General features: G+C 42.3%; 1 protein-coding gene across 2 annotated transcripts in view; it reads right to left on the bottom strand.

Moving 5' to 3' along the window:
- The window catches only part of AUTS2 (activator of transcription and developmental regulator AUTS2), a 795,462-nt gene that overhangs the window by 238,154 nt on the left and 534,540 nt on the right, over positions 1 to 22,768 (bottom strand). For both annotated transcript variants that reach the window (XM_082008612.1, XM_082008613.1), the window contains exon 5: positions 5,616 to 5,645. In XM_082008612.1, the coding sequence (XP_081864738.1) occupies positions 5,616 to 5,645 (30 nt within the window). The remainder of the gene's footprint in view (positions 1 to 5,615; positions 5,646 to 22,768) is intronic.

Raw genomic sequence — 22,768 nt, 5'->3', positions numbered from 1 at the left:
GGGTTGCTTTGGGTTCTTTCTGTTTCCAAAGAAAGGACAATTTGCTGTGCCCTGCGCGTGTTTCGGAGAAAAGGGAACAACAGAGCAGCACTGACACGTGGGCCAGCACAGCTGAAAATGATGCTCTCTTTATTCGGCAGAGACACAACTAGGCAGGACACTTCAGATCTGGAGGGCAGGGAGAAAATGGCTCCTGAAGTTCATGACCAATGAACTTCGCATTTATTCAGTGGCACTGAAAGGCACGGTTTTAAGTAAGCCCATCCCAAGTGCCTCTTATAATAAACAGAGTATTTATAATTACTGAAACCAGTCAAGTTTGTAAAGCTGGGCTAAAAATCGTGTGGTTTTTTTTTAATGTAGTCAGAAGCACATTGGAAAGCCAATTATACAGAAATGCACACACACACACACACAGAGGCACAAATATATAAACACTTGTATGTGTGGGTATTTAACTACCAAACACTGAAATACAGTCTACATACTAAACTGAGTGACACACATCTGCCAAAATACTACTCCAAAATCTCTCTCCAAAGGTCATACAGAAAATAATTGTCCAAAAGCACTACAGAAACATACCCAGGGAGCAGGTGTGAATGCTTTTCTATGTGTGTAGATATACACAAATAACCATTCCTTTTATGTGAGCATACCAGAGTGATTTATGATCTTTTCCATGCCATAACCTTTGGTTCCTAGCTGGTTTATATGCAATCAAATGTATTAGCATCATCATTAAAAACATTCTGATGCAAGAAACATCATTCTTCAGCTTCACGGTGCATTCAATGGCACAGTCGCTCAAGCAACACGCTCCCACCAGCACAAACTTCTTAAGTAAGTCAACACCCACCTCATCATAATCCCCTCCAAGCTGGGGTAAGCTTTGCTATTCTTCTCCTCTGACCACAGGATCACAGAATGGTTTGGGTTGGAAGGGACCTTTAAAGGTCACCTAGTCCAACACCCCTGCAATGAGCAGGGACATCTTTAAATATATGCCACGTGCCAATGCTTTGCACATTTAGCCACCAGCTTGACCGATCTCGTTCCTCCCTTTGCATCCTACACAAACTCCACCCAAAGCAAAGCGCGCTTCAGTAGGAACGTTCGGCAGCGCCTGCGTTGCAGCCGTAACCGGCCAGACGCTGCCGGGCCCTGGAAGAACATATTTTAATGGGATTGAAGAGCCTCATCAAGAGAGAACTGACTGGGTACTACTAAGATATATAGAGAACGACGTCATCAATTACAGTAATTTTTTTTAAGTTGCACACCGTATCCAAGTTGGATAAAATTCAAGCAAGAAGCAGGCCTCTCCTCCTCTTAAATCAGGCATAAGTAACAACTCTGTGTACATTGCAGAGCAGTCCCCCTTGATCAACGAAATATTTTCCTAAGAAGTGAAAAATCACTGAAGTGCCTCAGGTTGAGCCTTAATTTTAAAATCAGTCTAAACAAACAGAATGGTGAGCGGAAACGGTAGAGAGGGCAAATAAAAAAGGACGTTACTCCTTACCTCATCTTTAGCAGTTGATTTACTTATGAAAGCTGTTTGTATGTCTTTTCAAAACAGGACTTCCTTTTATTTCCAGAAGACGAATTAAGCATTTGCATTAATGTTTTTAACACTATATTAATCACCATGGGTATAATTTTAAAGATTGTATCTGGATATCAGAAGATAATACAGTTGCACTTAAATTTGTCAGCTGTGCAATAGCTTGCCCTAATTTCAGAATATCAGCTCTGGAGACCTGCTCAAAGAGTAAGACTGACAGACTTTTTAATGGAGAAAATCTCAGTCCCCCTGGGATCCATACTTTTTTCTGATTCAGTAAGAAATCCCAGCGGCGTTTGCTGAAAGGATCCCAGGATGGAAAATGACATCTCTCTAAGAATTAGAGCTTCACATTCTGATGCAAGTCCTCCAAATATACTCTCCCTCCTCAGACATGCTTGCTACCTCTTCAGGTTTTTTAGTGACAGGAGAGCGAAATGCCTACTTTGAATGCTCCAGTCCAGTACTATGTGCCAAACTGGAACGAAGGAGCGTGAATCTATATAAATAGATAAATTATCCACCCAAAACATGTCATTTCAAATTGAGATGCTGACACAGCCTTAGCTGTGGTTAGATCATTTTTCAATTAAATATCCTTGTTTTGTCTTCCAGAGAAACCTCTGGAGAAATGTCTCATTTGAGGGCAGGCATAGACAGAAAGGGACTCCGTCTGTCGGCTCCCAATTAAAGGCTAGGGAAGATGCACTGGAGGCACAGCCACCACCTAACGGAGATCAGGTATCAACAATGATTTACGCAGCCAGATAGGTACATATTCAAGTGGGGAGAAAAATAATACTAACAATCTAGGAGGCATTACTTTTCCTACTCTGTCACCACTCACTATTCATCTGCTCCTCAGCTTCCCAGGTCCTGCTCCTTCCTGCGTTCTCCTACTTCACTGTGGCCCATCGAGTCATGCTTGAACCGACTCGTCTTTCAGCCGCCTCGATCTGTCACAGACCTTTCATCATCCTGATCTGCCATTTTTTATTCAAAGGCACTGGTCTATCTTTCTGGATTCCAGGTCTTATTTATTCTAGTAGAAATATGTACCTGTCCTGCATTACCTCTACCTCTCGTGGATGTCTTATTTCCCCGGCACACTGAAGGGTCGGTGTGGGTTTGCCCTCAAAAATCCTAAATGAGGCAAAATTGTTTCCCTTCCATTTTCTGAACAGCAGGTACAGCATTCACCTGCAGCAATATGCCGTATATGCTGAATACTTCAGGATATCAAAATCTGGAAGAGATAGTCCTAAAGAAAAGTAGATCTGCTCTTCCCAGAAACATTTCAGGCAAAGATGCTTCTGGTGGGAGGAGAATAACTCCACAATCCTCAGAATACATTGACCTAGGACCGACCAAGAGCAATTTGACAATTCACTACTAGAACCGCTCCACAGCTGGAGGCTAATACCCCCATCATGATATAAGACATTTGGGTCAAAGATCTTAAAACTTCTAATCCTGCTGAGTACCCTCAGCTCCTATGATTATTAATGAAAACTGAGGGTGCTGAGCACTGTTTATGAAACGATCAACCTCTTGCACGGAGGTTTGGCACCCTCACTTCTCCCAATGCATTCTGCTCAGAGGAATTTTTGGTCCTAAAAATGTTATTTTATTTAAAGCAGAAATTCAAAAATCTTCTGGGTCCTACTGAAAGAGATCTAAAAGATCCTGCCTGTCTGAAGAAAAGAAGTTTCTACTTGTCAGTTAAACAAAGGAATAACGCACAGCCTCCTTTATAGTGTGTACTTTACCTGTCATCCAACAGCCCATTATCATGTCACGGCAGAGTGCACTTTTCTACAGGTCACTTTGTTTAAAATGACATGGATAATGCACATGTCAGCGAGCTGACAGTCCCGACCGTCCTTCAGAGATAAAAACCGCAAGACGAGCGCCTGTTCTTATCTGGGGTACATGCCTTGGTCTATCATCTAAGTCAGGCAGAACATGATTTCTCCAGAGAGCACTTTTTTCATTTCCTGATTTTAAGGAAATCAAATAAGCACCATTTGTCTTCATCTGAATATGCTTGACCTGCTCAAATGATGATGTCTCGCATTTTATAACAGGCTACATATGCTGAATTCAAATTAACAGCAGAACAAGGCCTTTAGATCTTTGCCTAGGCTGCCAGCACAGGCTGAATAAATACGCCAGGGTTAGCTGTCGTCTTTTAGAGTTGGGCCTGAGCTATGAAGCTCAAAGCTGGGTCTGGTTCTGGGATTTGAAAAGCACTAAATTATTAGGGATATTTGAATCTGCGCTTAATCTCATTTCATGAGGGGGGAAGACAAAATATAGATCACAGAGATGAAATACACATCTGGATTTTACATCCTTCCTGCACAAGCACTGGGATCTTCTGTGTGAGGTACAATCTTGAGTCTCTCTTGTATTCTATTGCGGAAGCTACCCCGAACCAGCACACCACCACCATCCCAAAAAGCTGCCTCTCTGCCTTTTTGTACAGGAGTGCTGTAAGAGAAAAATACTGTGAAACTGCCAGAGGTTTAGCACCGTAAATGCAGCAGTGGCAGGAAATTACACTTCTAGTTCTGGGTGCCATAAACATAGGAGCTGAAATTCAGTTTATCATCTTCCACTGCATAAGGAACATCCTGAAAATGAATAATCACTTCACAGGATGGAATGTAATGCATTAAAAATTCATATCTAAAAGTGCAGGTTAATATTCTGTGCAAAAACTCAACAAAACCTCCCCTTTCTGTTGTCACACTGATTAACTCCAGTGATTAGTTCCCTTATGAAAGGGAAATCACTGCAGCTCAAAGTAAACAGTGGTTCTTTAACACAGTTAGCAAACTATTAAGAAACATGCGGAAAAAAATCTCTACTTGGGAAATTACTGAAAAAGCTGAAGGGCAAAGCATTGGTGGTTATGTACAGAATGTTTGAAATTTTTCTTTGCTTTCTGCTACACAAATCGTGTAGAAAACTGATTAAATTAATGAAAGGTGATTTCTGTATTCATTATTTTCTTGTAGATTTTACCACATATTTGTTCTTTTCTGTTGTATAAGCTGCACACCAGCATGGTCATCTCTCTTCTTCTTGGCTTGACTTGGAGCTAGTTAACAGAACGACTCATGAAACTCTAAACAATTCAATGTTATTACATGAACGATGATTTCTGGCATTACTTTACCCTCCCCCCAACTTTCATGCCCCGATTTATCCAGCGAAAGGGGCAAAAGTGATTACAATATAAAAACGTCCCTTAAGGCTCAACATACAAATGAAAACTGCAAAATCCAACCTGGAAATAAAAAAATTAGAACAGTTTTTCTGCAATGATTATTTCCTTTTTGCCAAAGAGGGAAGGTAGATGTTAGTTTCTTCACAACATAAAATAAGACATAAAAATGTGCATCAGTGTGAATACTAGTTCTTCATTACTATTCATCTTCTAAACAATAAACAGCATTAGACATCAGTGCCTGACTCTTTTTCAGCATGATATTCTTCCCTTTTTCCACTTACAAACCCGAAGTTATGGAGACAATTATCATCAGGTTGCGGTCACTTGACTTAAATGGACAGTTTCCAAATATTGTTTCTAAAAAAACATATAGAGAGATATATGTATCAACCATAACACTTCAATTTGAGTTTAAAGACCCTTGCCTGCAGAGAAGCAAAACAGGCGTTAACAGTGGTTAAATAACTGTTAAAAAGTGCAAATGTGACTGTAACAAACATATTTGGTTGCCGTTAGAACTTCCCAAGGGAAAATGTAGCCATATAAAGCGTCGGTAGTGAGACTGGTGTTCATAAACAACCCACACAAACCGTGGCATCAATATGCTTAAAGATGAAATGTGTAGCCTCTGAAATATTCTTTCCTTGGAGGTCTGTGCCAAAATTAAAGGAAACAAAGTCTTTTATTTGTATAGAAATGCTTTAGACGAATCCAAAATGAAACTTTGAATAAATAATAGAATAAGAGGAATAAGTGAATCCAATAAATCCAACAAATCATTTTTGCCCCCATACTGATTTCCTTTCTTACCTTTTCTTCTTGATCACTGTCGCTGTCACACTGAAAGACAGAAGAAAAGAACAGGTAAGAGAAACTTGCTACAGCTAAAAATTGAAAGATTTCTACGAACAAGATGGCTGAAGCACTCATAAACCCTATGGCATCAAATCTGGTACGTTTAGGAAAAAGCTCAATTACTGTACGGGAGGGAATTCCCCTCCCACCCCGCTGTTGAAGACGATACATTTGTGTGTTTGAATTATGAAAAAAATTGCACTGAAAACAACAAAAGCCGTTTGCAATGCCCTCTGTTAGTGTAATTCCCACGCACAGGAGCTGATGGTGCATGAGCACATTTAGACTCCAAAAACTGGGTCAGGGAAGAAGAAAAACAGTATCAGAGGGATGTTTTGTTTTCTTTTGATGGACAATATTTCTCATACTGCCTGCCAATACGTCGCCTTCAAAGGCTCCTATCCCAGAAGAGAATTTGCAAGGCTACCGTTTTCCGGGACTACTAGGAGGGTTCACCCCATGTCTTTGCTTACCGCTGCTGAACTGAAGAATTCTGAGCTCACAGCAGAAGCAAGAACGTGCCAAATTAATCGATTCATTGAGGTTCTCTGTAATTCAAGAGTAGCCCAGGTATCATAGTAAACACTTACAACACTATAAAATGCTGAACAGTAACACTAGCGGGTCTTGAATTTTATCAAGTGCCATTGCTCAATTTTTTAATAACTTTTACTATTGTAGAAGTACAGCAGGACTAAATGAATCAAGCTTCAGTGTACAGATAAGCATCAGCAGCCCAAAACACGTTTACATTAGCTAGAAGTACAAAAGCTGTGCTGGAAATAGGACTGTAAGGACCACGTGACTCAATCGCACCTAGTTGCTTCTCTCAGACACAGATTTGATTCATCCCACCTAATTCTGGGTAACTATGGAGTGGTCACACTTCGCTACCTCTACGGCAGAAGAATGAGGAAAACACCTCCTTCTCGGTTTTTTTACGCTACAATTTTAGATTCTAGAGGACTGAATCGTCTGTATCATTCAAGGATGAACTCATACCTCTGCAGAGCTAATGGCAGATGTTTCGAAGGAAAGCCTAAGATCACCAAACAGGAGAACCAGGCTTTACTAAACCAAGGACTAGCTGATTGTGTCATGTTGTTACAGCAGTCGGTTAAGCTCTTTATGCATTTATATCCTGTTAAATGCAGCTTTGAGTATTTTCATGAGACAACCAAATGGCTTTGAAATTAGTTATACTTTGTGAATTCCAAAAGTTAACTATGCAGTGGGATGTGAACAGACATAGCCAAATACACCCACAAACATATATATTTGATTTGCACAAATCAAGTCATCCTCTGTGTGTTCTTTAATTAGAACTTTTTTGCCTCACTGGCTTTTTCCTTCTCTTCATCAGTACGGGGGCAAAAAGGTGCCTTCCCCACACCAATGAGCTACATACTAACAAATTAAAGCTAAGAACTATTTCTAGGCATTTTTCAAATAATTTTAAATGAAGGAAAGGCTAGATAAAATTACAACCTGCTTTCAGCTAATTCCGAATAGAAATGGAAGTGAAATTTATTTAATTATATAGCACTAGTTGCACCTAAATACTCTGCTAACAAACAAATGAGAGTGAACACAAAGATCTGAGACAGTTTTAGGTTGGATTTTGAAACCCTCACACAATGATCAAGTTAATGAAGAAAGCATACTTAACTGACAAAAAGAAAACTGCACATTTCTAGAGCAGCATGGTATTTATATAAAGTACTCACACCCGGTAAATATTATGCATTTTGACTTCAGCGTGACTACACGTATGATATTTTGCAACACAAGGCCCTACATCTACAAAAAAGCAAACACTCACATGGATTTTCATCCACAAAAATCACAGCATGTCACAGGTTTCCCATTTACTATCTCTATTTTACAGTTGTTGGCAAAATTCAGCTTTTGGGCTACGGCACTTTCTTCCGCTGCCTGGTTACGGCCGGGAGGGCCCAGCAGTGCCGGGGTCCCCGCACCGTGTGCTCTATCTGGTAGGACGCATTATAACGCACGGCGCATCTTACATCTTTCCAAACAGGGAGCTCAGAACCAACTGCTCCGTTTGTCTGTGTCCTCTGCCCGCCCTGCGGACAACCTCCAGTACAAGTCCTGACTTGTACTGAATCCCAAGGAGAGAGGAAGGAGGTAAGAAGTGGCTCTATAAGCGGGCAGGAACGATTCTCTCTCAGCAGCAGGATTCAGAGGGTTTTAACATGCCATCCGCGCCCGCCGCTGGGGCAGATGTGCACGTGTCTGCTGACCCGGCTGTGCTCACAGCGCTTTGCAGCCTCTCCTTCCCCCACCATTTTTTGTCTGGTTTAAAGAATCTCTCCTCCGCTGTGGATTAAGTTTCTCCCCACTCATAAGCTTGGAAAGAGCTCGGGGTTTTGTGTTTTCTGCAGTGTGGAGGTACTTGGGGAGAAGAGTATTTGCCAGCAGTGACATCTGAATCTGCCAGCAAAACAGCTACCCACATCCGAGTGAATCTGCGGAGAAAGTGCACAGAGCGATGTCGGTGGGAAGTTATTTCCATCAAAGTGTTAAGCCTCCTGCTTTCCGACAGTCCAGTTCTAATTTCAAGGTCCGCTTAATTCCACATCAAATAATTACTGCTATACCCAGAAGCACCTTGTCTCCAGAGTTAAGCATATGGCGAAGGACTGAGACCTACTGGTGTCCATTATGGAAGCAGCACGGATGCCAAGCCGATTAAAAATGCTCAGGCTCCCTTCACAACATGCCCAGTGACTGACAGCTTCGCGATTTGGCCAGTCACTGCGGCTGCCAAAAAAGCCTCTGCTGCACAGAGGCCCACATGGCACTCTGAGAAAACAGTTCCATTCCTGGTATTAAATTCCCATACTGACCCGAGGAGTTTGCTGTGAGCTCAGCAGGAGCGCACCATCCAATTTACAGCTCCATCCTCCAGAGCCCTCCGTGCCAGCCTCTGGCAGAGACGAATGATGGTCAAACCCCTCCAGCTCATAAATTATGCAAAGGCAATAAATGCGCTCAGCAAACAGCTCCTAACGTTTGCCTAGCCTGGCTCCAGATACACTTTGTAATGTGCCAGAGTCCTGCACACACAAGGCATCTATTTCACTCATAAAGGGGTTTTGTCGGTGAGGTGCGCGGGAGGGAGATCCACCGTCCAGCGGTGCTGTCCTGTTCCAAGAGCAGAATTTTATGGACAAGCTGTGTGAAAGAAAAAGAGGGACAGGAGGAAAGGGCTTTATGCACTGCACTGGGACCGTATTTACACGCGGCGTGTACACCTGTGTGTTTGTGGGCAGGCATACACATTGCATGAGGATGTTTTGCACGGCCACGTCAAACTGAATTGTCCCCGAGGATTAGATATGTGGATTTCCTTTCGTTCATGGGAAAAAATCAGGCAATTTATGCGCAGGGCTAACTCCAAAAAGACTTGCAGAAGAGAGGAAGAGGTTTGCTGCTCAGGCTGGAAACTGAATTGGAGCAACTGTATGCTCTTCCCATGCCCGAGACTACTTTGCTGTTTAGACACTCCAGGCATTGTACTTGCACACGCATTCCCCGGTGGCCCTTGCTCTGATGTGCTCACTTACATTTTTGGATGTATTTTCTTCCCAGAGGTGCTAAAGCACAAGGTGTTTCCACCTTCTGCAGGCTTACCGCTAACCGCTTCTGGAGAACAGGTCTTGAAACCAAAACTGACCACCGTGAAGTTGATATTCAGAATTACTGGTCAATTTGAAGACTTGCATCTGCATTGCTTGCTCAATTCCTCAATTCCTCTAGCTTTTGTCTACCTCGCAGGGCCACAGAAAAAAGTAAAATGATTTAAGTGCTTTGTGGTTGTCAGAGCACCAGACTGTTTTGGAATTGAAGTGATGCAAATGCTTTGTTACTGGCCTTCTGCTTTGAGCTGACTTTCAGTATTTCGTGCCTATTACAAAATGATAATTTTTCAGTGTTCTCCCATGTCTTGTTTCAGCAAACCATGGCTCTGTGCACACGCTGCACCGGAATATTCTCCAAATAACTGGAAATATCATTCAGAGATAGCATGACCTGATTTATGGATAACTGCCACTAGCTTCACTGGAAGCTGTGAGTGATAATGTGACAAATCAGGACAAGGAGGCTGCAGACACATTTTACACCTGAACAGAGGTTTCTTTCTCTGATTCTCAGGCTTAAGGCACTTACTATCTCCACGCTGAACGCAAGTCATAACTGACTGCAGTCACTCAGGGCCAGGCTTGAGAAGAGCCCACAGCCAAATTTCTAAAAGCTGGCCTACATTATCAAAACTGCACCCAACCAACCAGCCCTTAGCTCTCATTTAGGCACTGAAATGAAAGCCAGATTAGCAAAACTGCTGAGCACCCACAGCTGCCACGTACGGCCAAGTTTTCAAACGAGCATGGCACAAAATGCTGCGAGATCTTTTCACACCACAGCCTGACAGGCCCACTCAGAGCGTAGAGCCTTCAAAATGGCTTTTGAAAGTCTTGTACTGGGCAGAAGCAACTGTTCACGGTTTTCCCAAAGGAACTACAGGACTACAAACCAAACCCAGAGCAAGGGATATATAAAGCTTCCTCAAACCTAGCTCCACAAATAAAATTCTTAGAGGACATATAAAGAAACGTTAAGGTTGCTTCTAATTTCTATATAATCAGGAGCAGTAACGAGACCAGACGGAGAATGACTTGCTCAAAGTGGCCATAGTTATCACTTAAAACTGTTCAAACACATTAATAACTAAAACGTGTAGGCTACCAGCCACCACGTCCCTTGACACACACATGCCAAGTGTTCAAGCTTCATTTTGCAGTATTTCTGCAACTCTACGCTCAAGAAGAGCAAATCAGAATCAGTCACCTACAAACTTGCATTTTCATACATGCGCTGCAGTCAAAATTCAAACAGTTGTTCCTAAAATCAACCCCAGGTGAGGAGGGAACACATAAACTTCTAAGGTCTTTGTACCAGCAAAATGAAAGCTCGTCTTTCTGCCCCAGCTTAAACCTTCGAAATTACTGGTATCAGTCCTGGCTGTGAAAGTGTAGGATGCATTCCCTGCAATATGGAGTATGCACACGTGTAACTGCAGTGAGAAGCGGAAAAAGAACGTTCCAGTTCCCATTTGAGGCTGAATTGCTGCTGTGTTTTGTAGGAGAAAAGGAAAACTGAGGATTGGGCTAAAGATTAGTTGTACCTCCCAAATCCAGCCCCAGCTGGAGAGAGCGCAAGTTAAAATGCACAGCACATCTCCCACAGCATCTGCAGAATGAGACTGATCCCAATGCCACATTTCAAAAATCAGTCACCCTATGAGGTTACAGCTATAATTTGAGCCCATTTTAATAGCTGGAGAGAGTCTGGGCCGAATCAAGCTGAGTAAAGGTCTGTGCCACCTCACCAGCTCATTCAGGCTGAAGCAACGCTATGGATTTCTATGTACCTTGCTGATTGAACACATTCTTGTGCAAAAAGTGGCAATCATTGAATATATCATGTACAATGACATTGAGGAGGGCATTGTTCTCTATTCTGCTCAATGGACTTTGCTGGAACAGCTATTTCATATCTTGGATCCATTTATCATTGCCACCAAAGGAGTCAGTGCTGCTGAAACGCCAGCGCTGAACAAAGTGATTCTACTCATCTGTCTGCTGAAAAGAAATCTGAAGAAAATGAGGGAAAACCCAGACCTCAGCCATGTTCACTCTGACATTTACAATATTCTTGTCCATCTATCCACCAATGACAAACTGACAGCCCTGGAAAGGGCAAAGATGATATTCCAGCTATACAATTAGACCTTTGCTTCCAAGAAAAAAGGAGAAAAAAACATCTCCTAGATGAAAGGAGACACAGACAGGGAATAAATGGGCAATTTTCTAATTGATGAAATGGAGACAGGCAGAGTCACAAAGAAACTAAGAGCAAGAATTTAACTTTTTTTCTTTCCTATCTCTGACTTTGCCTGCAAGTAGCATTCAGCATGGAGCTCCTTGCCAAGGAATCTTATATATAGCATCTCGCAAATTGGTTAACATCACAGTCTGCTTAGCAATTCTTCACCATTATCCACAGTGATTCACTGTAAGGAATGACTCTGAAACAGAGATGGTCTGAGAAGTTTAAGGTCTGCTTTCTCAAAAGCTAAAATTACAGATTATTCACAGAAAAGTCCCATTTTACACAAATTACCTTAGTCTGGACAAAAGATTGCAATGTTGACCTCTAATCTGAATTCCATTTTAGCCAAACCACTTCAGATGAAATGTATCAGTCTTGGACATCTAAAGTTATCTTGGCCCCTTACAGGAAAAATATTCAGAACTTAGAACCTCTTTCAGCTCTAACTTTTTCATTTCTCACTCCCAGGACTTTTATGATTGTTTTATATAGCAAAACAACACAATTAGTGGCTCTTTCTAGCTCCACTATCAACAAAACAACGGTCTGATAAGAACTGTATTTTGAGTATTAAAATGAAAACACCAGATCACATTACTATCCGTGACAAAGATGATCCACGTTATATTTATACAGAGTGTGTACATACACTTGGCAGCTGGTGGGTAGTACACATACTCCTAGTAGACCACAGTGAGCTTATTTGTAAAGCGAATGGGGATTTCACTCCAGAGGGAGAGCTAAACATGAGTCCTGTTTTGAGGTTTGACTCTGTTGTGTCAATCCCCGTGTCCCCGGGGGTGTCACCCGAAGGGGAAGGCTCGTAGCTACGTGTGTGCGGGAGAGCCTGGGCTTCCTGCGGGCGGCAGGGGAGGCCGCAGGGCCCGCGGGAGCGCAAAGCCTGCCCGGGGGAGACACGCCACCGACATCCTCGGTCACCTCCAGGCGCAGCCCCAGAGAAGGATGATGAGAAACCAGCCCTGTAAGAAACACATTCTCCTTTGGAAACTGAGCTGAGACCGCTAAGTTATTGCAGCCTTTGGAAAAGTGCAACTTCTTTCCTCCAGTTATCACTCCCGACGGGTTCCTCATGGTGTCATTGCTCAGTGATCCCACAAGTGCTTAAGGCCCAATCCAGCCATCCCCAAAGTACAGGACGATGCTCCCACCAATGTCAGCGGAGGATTAAACGGGCTTTCCAGATGTGCCATTGGAAAGCTAACGATGCCACGAGTTACTCAGCTCAGCATCTTCAGAAAGTGCCTGCTGCAAGTCAGGCATCCAAACTGCACTAGACTAACTGGGCACCAAGTAGCTGTTGGCCACACACACAACCGAATCTTAATTTTAGGAAGGCCTTCTCTTTTGCAATGGACGGACGAACTCCCTGCCTCAGTTCCTCATACTGTATGAAAAAATGACTACATGCCTTTGCCTCTGGGACTCTGAATGTACATTTGCTGCCTCCTTACCTGCCTTTCTGGCTGTAGACGATTTGCAGTATGTAATGTTATTTTTAGCATCCTCTCAACTGATGACGACAACTTGCAGCGTGTAATGTCGTTTTTAGCATCCTCTCAACTGATGAGTACTGTGTCAGGGTTCACCAAATAAATAATAGTAAATAATAATAAAAATGTGCATTTATACTGGTGGACTAAATCAATAGCAAAGACTTAAACTAATCTGTGTTTAATGAAGTTAGTGCCTAAGAGTACATTAGCCAGTGTACCTGTATAAGAAAAGGTTCCTATTTTTCAGAACTCCTGGTCTCAGCTCAAGAGTTCAGTTTGGAATTTGAGTCTTCCAGGTACTTACAGGCTAATGAAATCAAAATATCCTGATGGACAAGAAGCAAAGCCTGTTACGGGTTAAAATAATACAAGAATCTATTTTTTCCACTGTGTTGTGATCCATAAAAATCACCCTAAGCCTTTCCTCTTTCTTCTCTGCCTGTGAAGCCAATTGCTTTGATTGCAGTGATATGAGCTTGCTGAAATGACTTGCCCTTGCTTGTGAAGCAAATGGAACATGCTAATAGAACTTATCGCATTACCCGATGCAAAAGTGCCATAGCTCATTACTTTAAGATAAAAGGATATCATTGCAGACGGGAAGCAGAATTGACTTTCTGAGGCCCGACTTGATGATGATTTAATCAACTGCTCTCTTTCACTTCTCATCTCTGCGCCTGCCGGTTTCACAGGTGCTGTTAAATGAGACACTCAGAAAGTGAGCGGAGGGAAAGAAATTGCTGTCATTACTTTTCAAGAAAGGAGGTATGCAAATTTTCGACAGAAAGATTGCGTTCATAATGGGCCTGGTAAAATACAAGGATCATGCTTGACAGGTGAGGGCAAGTCATTTGTACATCCTTAAAGTGAAGCAACCATCCTCATTTAGAAATTGTGCTCGATAAGAGAAGCTACAAATGAAAACCATGCAATGGCTGAGAAGCAGCAAGCAAACCTTTGAAGACTTTGCTATTGCAGATCTGCCTTCAGCAGGTGCCTGGCGTGCCTTCACACATGTCTATTGCTATCTGCCAGATGGCCAAATTTTGACCTCAGTATCTCACAGAGAACTCCTCTTAAATGCTTTTTTTTACTGTCAGCTTTACATTTGCAGTCTGGGGTCTGAGAGTTTCTTCCTTTCTTCATCGCTGCCAGAAACAGAAATTACAAGACAAAAAACTAAGTGACGACCGAGTTAACTTTGAAAACAGAATCAGTAGGTTGGAGGCAACAACTTGTTTTCTTTCGTATGTAACTGAGTATTACAGATCTTGGAAGGTCCAGAGCTTACAGTTCACAGAGCCAAGTAAAAAGTAAAAAGAATAATCCATAGAAAGGGTTGTGGCAGGAAACAAAGAGGATGAAAAGATGCTTCTCCATGGCCCAAAATGAACCTGCGGTCCTCTGTGATTGAAACATGAGAGGAAAGGGCAAAAAGAGAGCAATGAATGTTCTATTGACCTGATGGAAAAGTTCTGATATTCCAAAATTAGAAGTTAAAAAAGCACAGTAATTGACATGATGAATTATGTACAGGGTAAAAACACTCTATAGATCTTGGATGGCTATTGAGCTGTTTGGATCACTTTAAATGGGGAAATGAGAACTACCAAGCTTTTATTGGTGTCAATCAGGTTTTCAGTCAGAGATTGATAGTCAGCCACAACAAACAGGTTCCTTGGGGACTCCACTGTATGCAATGGATACAGTCGTTTGTCATAAAAATGTTGACATTTTGTCTCAGATAACAGCACAGGACTTAAATAGAATTAATGTCATGAATATTTAGAATTAAACAAGAAACAGCTAGGAAATACTGCCACAAAGGAAGCTTGATACAATGGAAAAGGATTTAAATAAGAACAGCCACTGAATTAATTCCACAGATAGGTGCATTTCAAGAATTTCAAATATTCTTTCTCAAGATACACATTTTATTTGGCTCAAATGCTCCTATCTTTATTTATGAAATGCAACTATCAGGTATCTTCTTTGACCTTTTCCCTATGTGTCAGGTTCTTAACCCTCCATATCCACCTAACTGGTAGTGATCCAGTAATATTCTTTGGATCTGACTCACCTCTCACCAAAAATACTTCACTGTAGGCTGAAAAGCAACTTGATGGAGGAGAGATAGCTTTGGGCTAGAAGATCCGCTCTGTCACTGGCTATCAGTATCACCTCAGGCAAGTCACTTAGTCTGTACTTCTGTCAACCCTCTGCTTTTCATCTATTTGGGCTATTAAATGGTATGCGGTTACTTTTCACTATATGTGTTTATAAAATGTGCAGGATAATAGGGCATTTTTCTTAGAGAATTTCGGTCTTAGAAGAAATAAAGCAGCAGAAGCAGCAGCAGCAGAAGAAAGCATTAAGACTTGGATCAGGCCCTAGATACATCATGTCTATTTTCAATATAGATCTCATCTTCCACCAACTACACAGCATGACCTATAGCAAATGATGCAATTTCAACTGAAAATTATTTTTATTTTAAATTACAGAAACACACACAAAGATCCAGCAATACAATATCGATAACACTGCACAGGGGTTGTTCTCTTTTACAAGCTGCAGCAACTCTGAACATAAAATGGCTACTGAAACACACAGGAAAAGAGATTCAATTGATTTGTAAGATAAAATAGTTGTAGAAATAATGTCTGAAACAAAAACTAAAGAATAAAAAGCCATTCCTTCTCTTCTTTCCCAAACAACAAGAACTCTTTAGCTTTTGAGCTCTGTATCTTTACATCAGGCTAAGCAATTTAAACTTCTTAATAATAATAATAACAACAGCAACAATAATAATTCTTCCCCAACGAACCCAAAACAATTGATCCTTAGGGATAAGACCTTAACAGCTGAGCTATAAACATCTGCACATTGGATTTTAATAGATACTAAAAAACTCTTAACTAAGCCCTATAAATATAACATGAAACAAAATCATTTGTGTTGTAAGCTGTTTGCAAACTCTCATACATGTTCCTCATTGTCATAATGCCAGAAAAATAACTCAGACTGTGTACTCAGCCCTGTAAACTGGCTTCTATGCTGTGGGTTCATTCCCTTTTCCACTCTCTGTTTTATAATTCGTCACTCACACAGTTATTATTATTATTATTATTTATTGCTGCCTTTATCATTTTTGTACCATTTATAAATTGTCTGTGCTAGACCTGAGGGAAGAGAAGGATTATTCTAAATCTACAGTCTACAGCAAGTAAATATAAATTGTAAAGACAATAGCACACTTTGGCCTGCCTGCCTCAAATTTCCTGTTTTGACATATGTGATGCTGTAATTTGGAATCTGTAATCTCTTATTAGGAAATTAATGTTTGGGGTTTTTTTCAGAATGCTGCAATTATTATAATTGAATTTCAAACAGGAGTTGCATTTCTCTATTTAGAGGTAAGCGTAATTGTATATGCCCGATTTATCAGCTGGACTCAACCGTTTGATATTCATGGAGTGGCTGGGAAAAGGTAAGAATATTCGTAGTCAGGGGGACGCAGCCCAGCGGAGCTGACTCTTCACTAACAGGCAGTGGTAGAGGTGGCACCTCGGCGTGTCCGAACAGCCCACCCAGGTATGGGCTACTTCTGACTGACCCTCTGGGCTGGACTCCTCCAGCTCTCTTTTCCCGATGACCTCTTCAATCCCAAATCCGGGCGCAGCTCCTCCCTTTTGAGAAAAAGCTACTACCCCGGCACTGCCTTCTGCAGTGTTGCAGCATAAAACGTCTGGGACTCACAGTGCTCAACTGTATGGTTACACCTACAGCAGGAAGATGGGAGCTTCAGGTAAGACCCAAACCTCTGTTTTAGGAGCTATTTTCATGGGAAAACCAGCCCTCAGTTTAGCACCAATGCACCTCTGATAGGGGTATAAGAAAGGTGTTTTGGGGGTTATGGTTTTTTCTTCACTGCTGCGTTGACCTTCCTCCAGAGTAAGGCGATAAAAACTCCTCTATCATAAATGATATCACAGACTCCATGACTGGTACCAGCAGTGGCAAATTACCTGGCACAGCCAAGGCAGGGTATTGCTTTGAATAGCTGGCTTTTAGCACAGCGCTCAGAAAAATTGGAAAACGCAAGAGTCTTGCCAGCAACAACTGTGTGTAAGCAGGGCTGTAGCTAACGCAGCGCTGAGTGTTGCTGAGACTGCCCATATGCTCCTTTTTCAGCAGCGGCGGTACTGAAACATTACACTGTTAGAAATCATCTCTTCCATAGGGGAACCCCATGGAAGGGCCAGGAGGTATCCTGAATGTAAAACATAGGACAGCCCATCAAACCTTTTGTCAAGAAAGAAGGGAGATACTGAAATAGAAGGGGACGCGTCTTCGCAAAACACGTCTGTCTGGGAATACGGGGAGCTACGGGAGGCCTCGAAAGAGCAGAAGCTTCATGTCTCTGATCTTTGTGGTCACTGCTATCCCACAGGCAAAAATCCACACTGGATTTCTGTCTGCACCGTGCCAGCAAGCCCCCTGCACCTTGTACAGCGTGCATAAGGGAATCTGGAGCTGCTCAGCCTGTGATGTACAGCTTTGAGACCGATTAGGTAGAGCATGGAAATTCATCGCTTTCTCCAGAGGTGCCCTCTATGAATACAGAGCCCTGGAATTTCACAAGGGACTTTTTAGAGAGGTAGAGGCTCCCTCTATTTTATAGACTGTAGATGCCAAACGACTGGAAGTTCAATTCTCGTATCTTTTGAAAATTTAGTAATAGGAAGGCTCTGCGATTTCTCTCCACAAAAACCTCTGTAGGCTTTATGTTCAATCTAAAAAGCAAGTGAATAACAAGATGCAACAGGCAAAAGCCAGATAAATTTAGACTGGTGCATATTTTAAAAACGGGGAATAGCTTCTTACTATTCACTTACTTAAAAACAGGGCAGATTTTCCCTAAAACAGGGCACATTTTCCCTAACTGAAAAAAATTAATGAAAAATTAAAACCTTGCCTAAATTTTGTTCCCTTGTTCAGTCAGAGCTATTGTACTCTAGGCAGTACAATTAATTAGTGGAGATCATATGGCCTGTGCTATACAAGAGGTCACAGCAGATTATACCCTCATTGCATTAAATTATACGAATTTTTAAATCCCTAAACATCCACATCTTTCCACTCTTTGGACCTCCTATTATCCAGCAACTCAACTCCATTCAGTGTGAACATCCCCTTCCATGCTGTGACAATTCTGAAGGGCTGCCGGTGACCACAGAACTCACTCCCGACCCAGGAGGGTTTCTCATCTCCCAGGAACAGTGGGTTCTGCCAGCTTTTACAATGAGTTTGGTGGTGGTGTTGCGTATGTCGAGTTTTATTCTTGTTCATAGGATTCATTTTTATCATGCTGCAGGAATTGCACTTCTTTAAGACCCATTTCAGCTTTGTTATTAAGCTCGACTACCTTTGTTGAGTAATCCGTTAAAAACCTGCTACAAGAGGACACTGTGATTTACAAATACAGAAAAAGAAAGAGAACGATGCAAAGCCATTGGTATGGAAGTGAAGGACTGTTGGGAGCGGGAAATAAAAAGACTCTGAGAAGAATCTGAGCAACAAATTTAATCTTGGAGGAAAATTCAGCAGAGCTATCCCGCGTAGCAGCTATCATAAAAAGATGCAGGAGACATCTATAAGAAATTCAATACAAAATCTAAAATGTTGACCAATGGCATCCCTCAGAGAAAGTGAGAGGGAGGGAGGGAGACAGCAGTTTCTCATAAAGCATTACAGAAGGCAGCCTTACATCTTCCCTCAGAGCTCCTAAAAATAATTATTAACATGCAAAGAAGAGATGGTAGCAGATACTCTCTGAATTGAGGAATACTTAGATACATGCATCGGATTTATCAAGGACTCTCCTCCCTTCCATACCCAACAGAAGAGAGCTCAAGAGCACATGTTTTCTTCCCACTCCACACACTTACAGCACCTTCAATCATTTCTTGTCAATACACGCAAACCTTCTTTAATTTAGGTTCTCAGCATTTCTGCTGAAAGAAGGGGGTTTATTGCTGTTTCACCAGTGAGAAAATGAAGGCAAGCGAGGACTGTGCCTCAGGAAATACCCATCTCCGAGCTCCTGCTACAACGCCTTCGCCACAAAACCTGCCTTCAACAAACTTTGACCTTTTCTTGTAAAAAGAAGTGCTGGAAAACAGCCGACATAATATATGGCACAGTAACAGTAGCACAAGGCAGAATCTTATAGTGGCAGAGCAATAAAGGAACAGAAGACAACTCGCATCTTTTGTCTATTGAAACTGGATCCATGCTCCAGCAATGCTGAACTAACACTACCCCATGGGAATATATGCTTGTCCCCACACAACCGGTACGTAATTCACAGCTGGAAGGACTCAAACTCTACAGGACTCTATGCATTTACCAACACCAAAGACAATGACCCACTTAAAGTAAAACAAATGACCATGAAGTGAAGGGAAACCACCTCACTCTTAAAGAGAAGAACTTGCTTGCTTTCCCTCTCACGAGGGCTGCCTTCGGTAACTCAGTCATGTCTCTTCTACTTCTCAGAACTGCTGTATAGGGACATATATGGGTATTTCTGAGCTGTAGATTCTTTTATTATTTGCACTTCTGCTTTTAATGGAACAAATAACTGGTTATTGTGATGCTTCTGGGCAAACACCTCATACTTGGAAAAATGAGCAAATGTAGACAAATGACAGAGTGTAAACAACGCTCCCTGAACTATGGAGGGACATCACACTCAAACGCCCCGCATGCGGGCGTCTTCCTTCAGGAAGACTCGTCTCCCCCTAAGACCTCAAAGGGTTAAGCCTGCAAATTGCCTTGCTGTGCTTCTGGGACAGCATGAAGGATGGCTGCCATTGCCACGGTCAGATATGACAGCGCCAATTTGATGTGCTGCCATCAAGGGCCTTCTAAGAGCCGAGCGCCCTGATGGTTTTGTGATGCGAACAGTCGCATCGCAAAATGGTTTTCCTCTCCCGCTGCCTCTGCTTCCATCTGCTGCTGGGCCGAGGCACAGCCGGCTGCCTGCCTGTCACAGCATGTATTAAAATTAGCTGGGGAGGAGGCACTCAGTTGTGCTAATTACATTTTAATCATTGGAAATGTGTTGGCAAATCAAGCCTTGATTGCCATCTCGGAGTCTGTCTCCTCCAGCAGAGTGAAGGGGCTGTCTGCATTAGCCGGGGCCTGCTGGGCCCAGTTCTTTCACAGAAGATAGAATATGGTGCCTGCTGGCCCACCACTGAGACTGCTTTGGCACATTATTAAAAAGCCACAAGGCTTGTTTCAAATCATCACTGTGTGAGCTCTGCTCATTCTCACATCCCTGGGTATTCCAGCCACTTGGTACTTTTAACTATATCTTTAGTTTACCTTGTGGGCTAAAAAACAATTTTGCATGCGTGGGTGGAGGAAGCCGGAGCTTTTTTGCAGCTCGTAGGGTTGGGAACGGAGCCGGTTGTCAGAACGCCTTCCTTGTCAGCTGCAACACTGCACTGAAGAGCATCCCAAAATAACTGGAACTGGCACAGCCCCCACTTTATCACGGGAAGGTTCGGTACAAGTCCTGGTTTGGTCAGAGCGATGGGAGGTGGAGAAGTCCCTTCTCATTTCTCATTTAGCAGGGCAAAGGAAACTGAGTCATTGATTACTCTCAGGCCAGCCAAGCTTGTAAATCATGCTTGGAGAGGAACAGAGAAAGCAGTGAGGGTCCCCTTTGTTCCTCTGACTAAATGCTCACATGAAGATCCTAAAATCAGAACATTGGATGAGCGTCAAAAGGATGAATTTTCAAGCCCTTTCCCCAGTCACATTTGAAATAACGTGAGTTTTTTTGATATCAATACAGGAAAGCTTCCATAGCACGGAACTTGAACCAAAGGCAAAAAGAATCAGAATCTCTCAAATGTCAGACCATGCAGGCTAAACAAAACCAGCAGCATCTACCACCTGCAAGCCCTCTCCCAAAATAAACAAAACCAACGCTATAGATATTTAGAAATCTGAAAAATTCTCCCTCAAATCTTGCTTTTATAGCATGCAAATACTACCCCTAAACTGAATATTCACAGTACGTCAAACTATTCCCACTGCTTATAGGCAGCGGCAGAAGCGGACTCCTAAGGTCGGACTTCCAAGAGTGGCAGGGCCAGACTCGCAAGGGTTCGTCGTTCCTAAAGGCAAATCCCCGAGTGGCTTGATTCACAGCAAGACACCTAAGCAAGCGGCAGATTCCCAAAGCACTCAACAGTCAGCGTTGCCTATTGGCGCCCTTGAGGTAAAAGTTCTGAAATACCGCACTAGACTAAACACTTTTGGCAGCCTGAACAGTTCAATGATTCAAACGGGAGGTAAGTACGGAAGCTGTTAACTGCAGCCTTGCTTCTTCCCTTGCCAGTGAAGGTGAGGGTAAAATGCAGCCACCAAGCAAAGCGTGCCAAGATTTCTGGTTTGGTATTTCTCCATTCCTGCACACGTGGCAGCAGGGACTGTGCAGCAGGAGCGAGAGTGGAGAATCAAGCACACGTAATCCACGCACCAGCTTCCAACCCCTCCTGAAATCCCTGTAATACTCCCCTTATTAGTATGTGCAAGTGGATTTTTAGTTGTTCATTTATTACACGCAGCCATACAGAGGCATGATAAAGTGATAAAGGCTTGAGTACCCAATGCGCTTGTTCAGAATGAAAGCTATTTTTACAGCCCCTGAGAGGAGGCAGGCTTTGGTGGTTTCTCTCTTTCTTATACAATTACATTGCCATCGAATGTAATGTTTTCACGACTATCGTATGATGGAACTTAAACCCAATCATTTTATAGCCCTAGCAACGATGATAAGGGTTTGCAAATACCATAGAGGGGGGCTACGGTGTCCCATCATACAGCTGTATTGCATTCAGATTGAATCTGAAACAAAAAATTGAAGTTATACGTGTGTTCTAGAATAAAACTTAATATCCAAGTTATTAGGCTGGGAAAAAATAGAAACTAAAATTTCGCTGATCTGCATTAAGACAAACAGGATCAGTTAGTTGCTTTAAATTGGCTTACTAGAACATTTTTGTTCTTGTTTAACTTGAGAACTTAAAATTTAAATGATCTAATCTTTTTTGGCATTTTTAATATGAACATTATACAAAAAATATTATTATTGTACGTAAATGAGACACAGTTTTCATTCAGCACATTTAATTTTATCTTTACCTTTTAAATAAGGGATAAGTATATTTGTGCGATGACTCCAGTGGTCCCAACCATCCCAACCAGTACCTGCACTTTTAAAGTAAATTCTTTTTCCAAGAAGCATGTTAGCCTGTGTAACCACTGTGACCACGTAAATGGGTCACGATTTCAGCTGCTGTGACTAAGGTGCATGTTCAGAGTTAATTAGTACTCTCCCCCCAAACACCATGAACAGAAATACAGTATTTGACACCTGTGGGTCACCGTGAAACCTCAGGACATCTGGGGAATTGTGCTGGTGGGGAGCCCTTAGCCAGTGGAAATAAGCCAGGTCATTCTGGTACTCCTGTCACATACAGGACAGTCTTTATGGGACAAAGCATGTGTGTGCACGGCGTGATGCCCGTCTCACTTCGGGCACATACCGCGTGCATGCTGTACGGCCACGCAGAGCAACTGCAAACACCGGCAACG

This window comes from Phaethon aethereus (assembly GCF_964289735.1).
Source record: "Phaethon aethereus genome assembly, chromosome: 19".
Taxonomy (NCBI): domain Eukaryota; kingdom Metazoa; phylum Chordata; class Aves; order Phaethontiformes; family Phaethontidae; genus Phaethon; species Phaethon aethereus.
This window is presented reverse-complemented; position numbering and strand designations above follow the sequence as displayed.